This window comes from Triticum aestivum, chromosome 7A (genome assembly GCF_018294505.1).
Source record: "Triticum aestivum cultivar Chinese Spring chromosome 7A, IWGSC CS RefSeq v2.1, whole genome shotgun sequence".
NCBI classification, from domain to species: Eukaryota; Viridiplantae; Streptophyta; class Magnoliopsida; order Poales; family Poaceae; genus Triticum; species Triticum aestivum.
In genome coordinates, this window is record NC_057812.1 from 297,246,380 (window position 1) to 297,258,595 (window position 12,216).

The window sequence follows — 12,216 nt, forward strand, 5'->3', positions numbered from 1 at the left end:
CACACTGAGACACAAAACATGGCTAGACTACTAGATGATCCCCTGAGACACCTAGGGTCATAATAATAACTCCAACATAAAGGTCGAGGCAGTAGAGTACCTCAACTCAACAATTTGTGTGATTAACCTGGCCTAAAAGACATTGAAACCAGAGGAAAAGGATTTTGCAAATGCATCAGACTCTTTGGAAACCTGGGATGACTCGGACAGCATAACGGCTGTAAATGCTCAGAAAAGATTTGAGACATTCACAAAAATGGTGGCATAACCACTCAGAAGCACAATATCAAGGTCTCGAGATCAATAATTAACATACAGAGGTAGAAACTGAACTGAGGCTTAATCCAACAATCTTATAAGTCTACGGATTAGTAACACGTGATCCTGATGGAAAGAAGAGATAGCCTAGTTCTTAATCCCCGTAGAAGAGAAGATGATGACTCAGATCAGAAGGCCATGAGGTATAAGGAGTAAAAAGAGCCTTACGTTCCATCCCACAATCAATTCCCTTACATAACTAAAGCATTTCTAGACTCAACTTCGACCAGTTTGGCTTGGTAATCCTACAGGCAGTCAAGCTCTGATACCAACGCTGTCAGGACCCCGACTCAATGCCACATCGATCTAGCATGTAACACCTCATATCACTTTGCGGCCTCACGCACGGTATTCCCACGGGTGTCGCCTTACCTTTGCCCGGGACCGTTTGCACCTTTTGGCACACGTATATGACAGTGTCGCTAGCATCCATATGATAAGGAGCCCGGGCTGACATGGCTAGTCGTAAACCCAAAGCGGCACAGACTTACAGGGACAGGCATCCATGACCCAGCATCGAACGTGTCGGTCATCAGCGAGTGAATCCAGGCTGTAGCACTGGGCTAGCAGGACTCCGGTGAACCGGGCTGTAGCGGGCTAACAGGACTCCGGTATTCATCGCGTGACATTTCCCCGAAGGGACAGACACAAGAACGAAGAAGGACACATGCCGGCCAGCCTAAGTGTTCCGGAGCAGTAGCAAGCTACCATGGCTCAGTGGAAACACTAGGAGACATTTCCCGGTAAGAGAGGCTACTAAGGATAAACAACTAGATAGCCAGATCCCACACATACCAAGCATTTCAATAACATACACACAATATGCTCGATATGTGCAAATACAACATGGCATCACAACATGACTCTACGACTCAAGTATTTATTCAATAGGCTCCGAGGAGCGAGATATTACAAACAGGGGTCTCATGACCCAACATTCAGAGCATACAAGTCAAAGCACATGCGGAAGCTTAACATGTCTGAGTACAGACAACTATAAAATGAAAAAGGCTGAGAAGCCTGACTATCTACCAGATCCTGCCGAGGGCAGAAGATCGTAGCTGAGGTAACAAGCTAAATGTCGAAGTCCACGCGGTACTACTAGCGAGACCGAAGTCTCTCTGCAAAAACATAAAATAGGCAAACGTGAGTACAAATGTACCCAGCAAGACTTACATCAGAACTAACTACATATGCATCATTATCAACAAAGGGATGGTGGGGGTTTAACTGCAGCAAGCCAGCTTTGACTCGGTGGCTATCCTGAACTACGACTGCAAGTAACTCTTTTGAGGTGGCGCACACGAGTCCACATATTCACCATATCAATACACCACTATGGATCCGCTCCCGTCTCCCTACGAGAACGCCATCCATAGCACTCACGCTTATCTTGCGTATTTTAGAGTATCCACTTTCACTTGTCTATGAACTGATATAAGCAACCCAGAAGTCCTTTACCGCGGACACGGCTATTCGAATAGATAATGTTAACCCTGCAGGGCTGTACTTCTTCACACACGCTCTCACCACTTACCGCCGTTTACACGACATGTACTCGGCAACCTTCAAGCGGAAGCCCAACGTGGGTGTCGGCCACGGCCTGCCTAAACACTCAAGTCTCTAGTCCAGGTTTATCGCCTATTCGGGTTCCATCCATGAGGAGATCCGGCCGGAGTTTCGCTCACAGCCCCAAACGATGTGAACAGGGTTCCCAAGACACCAAACGGGCGCCCGGTACACCGTGCCACGTGCCTACCGCATCACAGCCCACCCCTCCGGTCAGCGCTGCCCACGGCCTCCAGCATACTACAAACACCAGAAACTACTTACAACTCCTGGACAGAGGACAAGGGTGATTAAGAAGCCGAGAGGGTCCATTGGTTTCAGGCCCAATGCGTGGTAGTAGTTGAATCATGGATCACAAACACAGAACTCAGTTCCTGAGGACGGCTTCAATGAGACAACCCACCATGTACTCCTACATGGCCTCTCACCGCTACCTTTACCAAATCGTGTTCACACACTTAGCTCACACACAGTAGGACATGTTCACACACCTCTGATTCATTCTCGATGAATCAGACCTGACACAACTCTAAGCAGTAGCAGGCATGACAAACAAGCAAGAATGAGTAGGCACAACAGGGCTCAAACAACTCCTACTCATGCTAGTGGGTTTCATCTATTTACTGTGGAATGACAGGTCATGCAGAGGATAAAGGGGTTCAGCTACCGCAGCAAGTAACAGATGAATCGTTGTTGTCCTAATGCAGTAAAAGAGAGCAGGAGCGAGAGAGTGGGATTATATCGGAATGAACAAGGGTGTTTTGCTTGCCTAGCACTTCTGAATATAATGTAGCTCTTCATCGGTGTCATCGATCACATCGCCGGTACAACGTCTATCGAGGGGGAACAACACCGGCAAACACAGAAGAAACACGATCAATGCAATGCACAATATGATGCATGCTATGACATGGCAATATGAATGTGTTTTGGGCTAATGCACCTAGCTATGATTTAAATGAAGTTGGTTTGAATACATGATTCAAACTCCAACTCCATATATGATTATTTAAATGCCCTTTATTTGTTTTGTCCAAAACAGAGGACAAACATTGTTCAAACATGCATGAAAATGGTACAGATGGATTCCTTGAATTTTTCTGATAATTTTTCATATATAATTTATTTAATTTGGAGTTACGGTTGAATTTCTATGAATTTTAGAAGTTTATACAATTTTCTAGAATTTCCTGATTATTTATAAAATAAACTAAATTCCAGAAAAGGAATATTGCGTCAGCATGGCGTTGGCATGACGTCAGCAGGTCAACAGGGGCTGGTCCGGTCAAACCTGACCAGTGGGGCCCACTGGTCAGTGACTCAGGTGACTAACAGAGTTAATTAATTCTAACTAATCAAATTAATAGCCACGGGGCCCACTGTCAGTGTCAGCAGGGGTAATTAGTTTAACTAATTCAATTAGTACTAATCCTAATTAACTAACAGAGCAATTAGCACTAATTAAAATCCTACACTAATTTAGTCAAAGGCCGGCCCCACATGTCATGGACACAGGGGGGGTCCCGCCGTGGTCAAAGTGGGTCAAACCCACCGGCGACATGACGCCGGCGAGGCCCGAGACGGCGGCGCGAACCGGAAACGCGCTACAGGGCACGGGCGAGGCCGTGCTTGGGCTCGTTGGAGAGCCCTTGCTGGTGCGCATCGAACGGTGGTGGTGGCCGTGCCTGTGGTGGCCGGTACCGACGACGGCGAGCTCGTGAGCGGCGGCCGGAGTTCGGGTGCGGTCGGGTTCGGCGCTGCTGCTCGCAAACGAGGGAGCTGAGGCGCTGGAGGGGCTCTACGGGTCACTGGGGTCATCAGGAGCACTCGGAGGCAACGAGCGCAGGTGGAGGAGCTCGGGAGCACGAAGCTCACCGGCCATGGCGGACGGCGGCCTCGGGTGCTCGTGGGGCGGCGGCTACAGGGCATGCGCGAGAGAGAGAGGTGAGGGGAAAGGAAGAGGGGCTCACGGCGGACTCGCAGAGCAGCTCAATGGGCTCGGGGAAGCTTCTGCGACGGAGAATTGACGGCGGTGATCTCCGGTGGCCGACGAGGGGAACGGCGGTGCTTGCGACGTCCAGGGGCTTCCGGCGTCGGACGGCTCGGTGAGGAGGAAGAGAGGGACGAGGCGGAGCCCATGGGCGTGTCGGAGAGGCGAGGCGGTGGCTGTGGCCGCGGCGAACGGCGTCGGTGGCGACGGCCGTGCGTGTGAGAGAGAGACAGAGGAGGGGATGAGGCGAGGAAGAGTGCGAGAGGGAGTCGGGGCAGCGTGGCGTCATCCAGGCACGGGGTCAGGGAGGAGGACGAGCCTCCAGCGCGAAGCAGGAGGTGGCCAGAGCAGGGTGGAGGTGGCGCGCGCGGCGGCGTCGCGGTGTCCCTCCTCTGCCTACTGGCACGAGGAGGAAGGCGACAGGGGGAGGCGCCTGGTGGGCTGGGCCGCACCGGTGGGCTGCCAGCACAGGAGCTGGGCCGGTTGTTGGCGCCAGGTGGGGTGCTAGGTGGGCTGCAGGTAGGTGGCCCAGGTAGGCTTCTGCTATTTTTTTATATTTCTGTTCTGTTTTCTTTTATTTAATCTTTTGCCACTGTTTTGAATTTAAAATAATCCAAACAATGCCAAAAACTCCTCTGAATATTTTTATTTTGCTAGATGGACTTTTCCAAAAGCTCATAAAATATTTCAGGGGTATTTGAAATTATATTCTAATTATATGAATATAATTCAAATTCAAATAGCTAATGATTTAAATTCAAAGTCCCAAGATTAAGTCCTTAAAAATGTTCAATATTTTGGTTGGGATCAGAACTCTTTCCAAAAATTATCAAACATTTAAGAAGAGCATTTTGGAACAATGAATGAGATTTTAGGGTTTTTGTCCTTCTTTTATTTAGGGTTTTGAGGCTTCTAAATTTCTCCAGTTTAAGTTTTCAGAAATTTAAACATGATGCAAACACTAGGCAGCACCAGAAGCTAGGGATGTGACATCAGATTAAAACAACCACTTTGGCACGTGCATACACATACTCCTATGAGTACATTCGATATACTGAGCCGGCACAATATTTTGGAATTGATGAAGTCATCACGGACGCCTTCATAATTGACGAGAACGTCTCCTTCCGCTGAACGCAAATCGTCATAAGACCTAAAGTAAATTCGGAAAAATGCGACCACCAGTACAAGTCTAGGACATGAACTCTAATGGGTTGATTTCACCACAAGAACATAACCATTTGAGCTACATTTAGTTCACCGCGTTTGAAATAGTAGTGAGTTTGCATGTGCCCTCGTACATTTTCATCACGTCCACTCTCTCTTTCTCTCTGAAAGTGCTCTCCTGCTCCAAAATGAAAATGCACCTAGGTGAACAGTACATTCTGGAAAAATGGCAAAAATTAACTGAAAATACTTTGAATTTTTTAGCACACGGTCTTGAGTGTTCTTCCTACAAATAAATTTTCATAAAGAAATCACATTCATAGAACTTTGGGTATAAAAAACAAAACAGACGGTCCAAAATGCTTCAAAGATGATCTTTTTAGAGTACTAATTTTGTTTATTTGTTCTGTACACATTAAATGTTATCTCTTAGCGAAACTGCATGGAAGTAGAACATTCGTACATGTGTGTTGTAAAAGCATGGATTTTTCAAATTTATTTATTTTAGTTCATATTTCTCATCTTCTCTCTCGGTCCTTTTTGTCGTAGCCAATATTTTATGTCCATCAACTTCTCCAGCACCAATATTTATGTTTATGTCCTAGTGCAGTGGCGGAGCTATGTTGGAGCCAACCTGTGCTCTGGCCCGCCCTGTCCAGCTGAAACGCGGCCCAACTAGCCAGTCAAGTGTCCTTGTCTATCTCTTTCTACGCTTTCTTCTTCAGGTTGGCCCGCCCAAGGAATCCACTGTAGCTCCGCCAGTGTCCTAGTGTTGCTCATGTGTTCATCATTATCCAAGATGAGGTCGCACTACTCGCCTAGTGACCATAAGTTGAGGTTCATGTGGATCCTCTATATCCTCGAGTGTTGTTTTTCATGTGTCCCCCTTATCCTCGAGTGTTTAATGTATGCTCACCTACCATACAATTAATGCTAGATAATAAATTATGTACTGTAATATTGATTCAGTCTACTAAACTACATATAGTAGACACTACTTCAACTGATCACACATAGACTGAATTTGATAAGATTCAACACCGTTCAATTTACATCCACCTGCAAGAAGCATATTTAAAATGTGTGCCCTCCCCTCTCTTCTACCCCAACTAACTCGTACCGGGTTGCGTTTGATTCATAACAAAAAACATTTCTAAATAACATGTAGGTCATCAAGCCACCAAGCAGCTATTTAAATTCTACAGATCTGCGAATGCACGGGCATGTACAATTGTGCTATCTTAATTTTATTTGTGTCGCATAGGATAAATGCTTAGGTGAAGAAAAGAGAAACCAAAGAAATGACTTTACCTTCTCTCTTTTTATTTTTTTGAAAAAGACAACAATAACTTTATTAATTAGAAACAATGGTTACATCATCTATAAAAATAGATACATTATTTTCTATAAGCTCCTCGAACTAATCCCTTGCCACGAAACATTTCACTAACCTAGCAAGTTCGCAAGCCATAAAAAAGCAATTATCAAAAATTGTCGCCGCCACTCCGCAGAAAGTCATTTGTTCTTCATTGTGTTAATGATTTCCATGTTATCAAAGTTAATAACGAGACGATTGCAACCTGCCTTTTGTGCCAGCAATAAGTCAAATCTAAGCACCAACACTTTCGTTGTCAGTACATCAGCACACCAATCAATCTTTCAATTTCCGGCAACAATAAATTTTCCTTTGTCATCCGTGAATACAGCATCGGCTGCGCCTCTAAACAGATCATGATCAAAGGAAGCATCGACATTCAACTTAACAAACCCTATAGGAGGTCTACTCCATCCTCCATTTCTCCTAGTTGCATTAGGGGAGCAGACATTTACATAGTTTGCCGTTATAGCACGAATTCCCATAAACCAACTTGTTTCTTAAAACCATGAATACCAAACGGTTATAGCGATCAATTCACATGCATTCTGAAAACCCATTATAGATATTCTTGATCTCGCATGAGGAGTAATAATTCAAGGATTGCCTCTCCCGCACGATCAACAACACAAGCTTTTTTAACCGCCTCGTACATCCCCAACTTATCCCACACCTTTTTTGCCTTCTGACACAAACATGCATTCTGAAAACCCATTATAGATATTCTTGATCTCGCATGAGGAGTAATAATTCAAGGATTGCCTCTCCCGCACGATCAACAACACAAGCTTTTTTAACCGCCTCGTACATCCCCAACTTATCCCACACCTTTTTTGCCTTCTGACACAATATAGAAACAACACGTGTTTTGCATCCTCTCGGCCTTCTTTTAATGATAAGAGATGATCGCTTAGCAACAATTCTCTCACCATATTTTTAGGAATTACAGATAAGATTAAGAGACCGCCCATTGTACATCATCTTTTTTATCATCTCTACACTACAAGCCAAGATTAAGATAAGATTGTCTTACCAATCTCTGTACATGCTCTACCAGACAAAGTAGTATGTGAATTTACGAATTTAAAGCGTCACGGCACACTCATGTCCCAAAAATTCACGTCCCCTCAGATTACCACTACATAATTTTGAGACGACAATGTTGTAAAGAGTGTGATGTGATCACATGCAAATCAGCATGTCTGGACGGATGGGCAAGACAATAGACAACCGCATGATGCTGCGTTCCACAATATAAAGCATTTATGAACTTCATCTGGACGGATGGGCAAGACAATAGACAACCGCATGCAATATAAAGCATTTATCAACTCTTCTGTTAGAAGTATGTTGGTACCATCAGGTATCAACTGGCAAAAAATATTTGAAAATAACTGCTCCTTGGAGAAATGCTTTTGCAGCAGAGGAAGAAAACAAAAGAGATTGTACCCAAGGTATGATGGGAGACAACCCTAGTAGCAAAAATATACAACGGAAGCCATTATTTCAATCGCTTCTGCTTAAAGCCTCAACGTTGCAATAAAAAGAAGAAACAATGGTCATCAGTTGACGACGTCCAGGACCAGCTTGCGGGACTTGAGGACGGACCACCTCATGCGACGGTAGTATGCGGCTTGGAGAAGAGCAAGTGACAGTAGGAAGATCCATTTGACACCCATCTAGAAGAAAAAAAATGATGTAGGTATTAGGCACATCAGAACAATGGACAACTAAAACAGTGTGTAACTTTTACATGAGTAAAGTGTCAGGCAGTTACCAGTTTCCTCTCTTCCATTTCAGGCTCAGCAGCCCACGACAAGAATGACACAACATCCTTGCCCATCTGCGATAGAAATTTAATGCTTCGGTGTTAGCACAATAAGACAACAATTTACGCATTAAGGGCTCAACAAAGGTTTAAACGACATACCTGGGCTTCAGTTGCAGGAGTACCATCTTCATACTCAATAGCCCCATCCATAAGCATCTTAGGCATGGCTATGGCACCACCAGGGAAGTAGGGATTGTAATGCAGACCCTCACGAATCTACAATTTAATCAGTCAGAGTAAGTTTACTAATGCCAAAAGAGTCTATTAGCAGCCTCTTGCTAACTATTACAACAGAGGAGAAATTACAAAAAAAAAGTAAACAGTACAAAAAATTACAGGTTTACAACAATTATTATAGTTAGCAGCCTCTTGCTAGATGATAGACAAAAGAAGCTTTTTCAGTAAGTGTATAAAGTACTGCAAACATCATAGAATATATTCAGCAGAAACAATAAACATTGGCAGGGAAGGTAAATAAGTCTTCTTAGGCTAGCCAAAAATCCTAATTTTGGAATGTATTCGTGTGTTGGTGTGAAATGTATCCATATGATTGCATACCATGTGCCTTAGCAACTTTAATGCAGGTACAGAGAGAGAATGAATACAGAAAGAAAGTACAAACCTAAGCTACACGATGGAGCCAAAAGGCATACAGGAGGCTTACCTGAACACCAGCAGGTGGGTCATGGTAACCAGTAAGAAGAGCAAACACGTAGTTCTGGCCATCGTGCCTTGCCTGAGCTCATATGAATCAAATACAGTAAGTTAAAAGTTTGAGATGAAAGATTACACCACTGCAATGCAAAGAGATGGGCTATTATTACCTTCGTGATAAGGCTGAGATCTGGGGGATATGCCCCACCATTTGCAAATCGGGCTGCTTGTTCATTTGGATAAGGCTGCGGGAAGCGATCACTCAGCTTGCCAGGACGTGTGAACATTTCACCCTCATCATTAGGACCATCAACCACTTCAATTTCAGCAGCCATTGCCTTAGTTTCCTCCTCAGTATAGGCCACCCCAACCAAATCACGGTATGAAATCAATGACATGGAGTGACAAGATGCACACACTTGCTGGTAAACTTGATGTCCACGGCGGATTCTGCTCATAGATTTTATTTGTATAAGGCGTTACAGTTCAAAATGAATGCCCTAACTTTTTTTTCACTATCTTACTGGGAAAATACATTAGCACAGCGATATTTTGTTCATAATATTAATCTCAATGTGACACACTAAACACATAGTTCATCTACGAAATAAAAGAAGCACAAATGGGCGACTTACGATGCGTGATCATACGAGCTAAGGATGCCAGCATGCGGCCAGGGGTACTCTGCAGCTGCCAAACCATGCTCAGCTTCATCTGCAGATGCTATCGTACCAAAACTTAAAAGACCAGAAGCACCAACTCCAAGAAGAGCCAATGCTCTCAGTCCAGCAGAGGACTCTTCATGCTTTCCCCGAAATGAAGAAAGCAGAGATGAGCCCTGGAAAAAAAGATTATAATGTTAGAACGAGCAGTCATAGCGCATAAATAGTACTTCCTCCGTCCCATAATAAGTGACTCAACTTTGTACTAACTTTGTACTAAAGTTGGTACAAAGTTGAGTCACTTATTTTGGGACGGAGGGAGTAGTATTAAGTATTAACTAGTTGATGGCTTGACCCAACCGAAAGTCCGGCATTGAGAACTATCCATTCTACTTTACACGAAAAGGTAATCCTGCCAAACGTTTAACCCGCACCCCAAAAAAAACATGCAGCATTTGAGCAATAACTGGTTTCTCTATCAGAAAAAAACTAAATACAGACTAAGCATGCCAAGGATTTATTCCCAGCATATGGAACAGTAATGTCATAACTTCAGTACAACCGTGGAAACTAATAAAACAAATAATAACGGGGCTAGATACTGGACTAGTTTTTCAATAGAATGCATACCAAAGCGGGAGTTCTGAGAAAGCACTTACAGAAGACTGGCTCTGAAGAGTTTTCCTCAGAAGCTGGTTAATGCCCCTGCCGGCAGCCATTCAGGGCTCTGCATCAAAGATTACAAGCTGTGTTATAGAAACAAGTTGGAGTGGTGTGATATCACAAAAGCAACAGACAATAGATGCAAACTTGCCAGCGATAAATTGAATGACTGTGATTGCATTTACATTATCCAAGCCATCATATTGGAGAGGATTGGAAGAAAATTGTGGCACAAAGTACAAACCCAATAATCAGAAGGATATGTTGCAAAATGTTTTTTTTTCTACAACGTCAAGCCCAAATCTCGAAATAAAATTCAGGGCAGTCACTTCAGATTGGAAACTAACAAACCTCAACAGATATTAGATCATACACTGGACCAGGCTTGGCAGTAAAGTATGATGATCTCCACACGAAATGAAGGGGGTAAAACAGGACTGTAACGACCCTAAATGGATCAGATTCACCGAAGTGTGGCGGGTGGCAATTCCATATCTACAGTTCCCAAGCAGTAACACCAATCCCCCGGGAGATCTAAACCGAGACGCGCTATTGGTAACGGTACGACTACGGCGCGACAGCCCAAATGTGTCAGATTCGCAGAGGAAACGGCGCGATCTATCTACGCGCTCGATTACCACTCACCCCCGAGATGTTGACCGGATCGCCCGTGCGCAACCGCGCGACGACCGGAGCAGATCACCAGATCGGGTAATATATTGCTGAAACGGGAGGGACGGGTAGAAAGCAGTGAAGGGCGTAGCACAGTTACCGATTGGGAGCGGACTTGACACGGCGAGGCGGGGCTCCGACGAGCGGCGGCGCGGGGGGTGGGGAGCGGGTGGGAGGGAGGTGGATGGAGGCGCAGGCTTTGTGGCGATGTGAGGAACGCGATGAGAGTGAGGAGGCTTTGGGGGGCATGACGCTGACACGCGGGCCTCTTGCCCCGAGGATCTCGTATGGGCCGTTTGCCTCGGGTAGTCAGGTTGAGCCAAAACCTGGCCATGTGGGCGGACCGTGTTGTCCCGGCCCAAAGGCCTGAGGTCGCGGATCGGTCTCGCACATTGTGTGTTGAAAAGAGCGAAAAGGGGCATTTCTAACCGATCCTAACAGCCAGTATCCGGCGGAGTAATACCTGTGTATTCTATGTCTTGTTTCAAGCTGACTAGAGGGTTGTGTGAGAAGTTGACGTCCATAATCAAAGCTTTCTGGTGGGGCAGTAAACAAGGCCAGCGCAAATCTTATTAGGTCTCTTGGAACACCATGAGCATGCCAAAATATATGGAAGGTTTAGGCTTTTGAGACTTCGAAATCTTTAATCTAGCGCTGTTGGCCAGGCAGGCATGGCGTATACATGAAAACCCGGACTCTCTGAGTGCTAGGATTTTAAAGGCAGTCTATTACCGCAACACAGAATTTTTGTCAGCTGAGTTGGGCAATCACCCATCTCAGATTTGGAGATCAATTTTTGAAGGTCGGGACACATTGAAGGTGGGACTTATCAGGAGGATAAGGACAGGTGCTACGACAAACATCTGGGATATGAATTGGATCCCGAGAGCAGAAAACATGCGCCCAATCGTGTCACTGATTGCCCAACCACCTCAGTTGGTCTCTGAGTTATTGCACCGGAATAACGCAAGGTGGAATGCACAACTAGTTGAGCAAATTTTTTTGCCTTATGATACAGCCGCTATCTTGCAGATTCCAGTGTGCACGTGAAACATAGAGGACTTCTGGGCGTGGAATTTTGAAAAGAATGATGTTTTCTCTGTCCATTCTGCATATAGGATGATCATGGCTATCAAGAAACGAAGAAAAGATTGGCTAGAGAATCGAGCAGGGTCCTCTAATAGCTCTGAAATTGAAAAATCATGGACTACTTTCTGGAAAACTATTGTACCAGCAAAGATAAAAGTGTTCTTATGGAGGCTGTCCAAGAATTCGCTCGCAACAGAGGATGTTCGCAAGCATGGGAAGATGTCTC

General features: G+C 44.9%; 1 protein-coding gene across 1 annotated transcript; it reads right to left on the minus strand.

Moving 5' to 3' along the window:
• Window positions 1-7,716: 7,716 nt before the first annotated feature.
• LOC123152722 (cytochrome c1-2, heme protein, mitochondrial) lies at window positions 7,717-11,168 on the minus strand. The gene is made up of 8 exons (XM_044572205.1): window positions 11,002-11,168; window positions 10,226-10,293; window positions 9,540-9,742; window positions 9,075-9,354; window positions 8,915-8,986; window positions 8,350-8,466; window positions 8,197-8,262; window positions 7,717-8,098 (listed from the first exon to the last, which is right to left on the minus strand). The coding sequence occupies exons 2-8, from the start codon at window positions 10,283-10,285 to the stop codon at window positions 7,982-7,984; spliced, it is 915 nt and encodes a 304-aa protein (XP_044428140.1). The 5' UTR covers window positions 10,286-10,293; window positions 11,002-11,168; the 3' UTR covers window positions 7,717-7,981.
• Window positions 11,169-12,216: the final 1,048 nt, after the last annotated feature.

What these genes read in the sequence shown, in the direction of transcription:
- LOC123152722 (XM_044572205.1), bottom strand. Translation starts at nt 10,285, where the DNA reads ATGGCTGCCGGCAGGGGCATTAACCAGCTTCTGAGGAAAACTCTTCAG. An exon ending in ACCCACCTGCTGGTGTTCAG is followed by an intron (nt 8,467 to 8,914) that starts GTAAGCCTCCTG and finishes ATTAAATTGTAG; the next exon opens with ATTCGTGAGGGTCTGCATTA. An exon ending in AAATGGAAGAGAGGAAACTG is followed by an intron (nt 8,099 to 8,196) that starts GTAACTGCCTGA and finishes TTTTTCTTCTAG; the next exon opens with ATGGGTGTCAAATGGATCTT.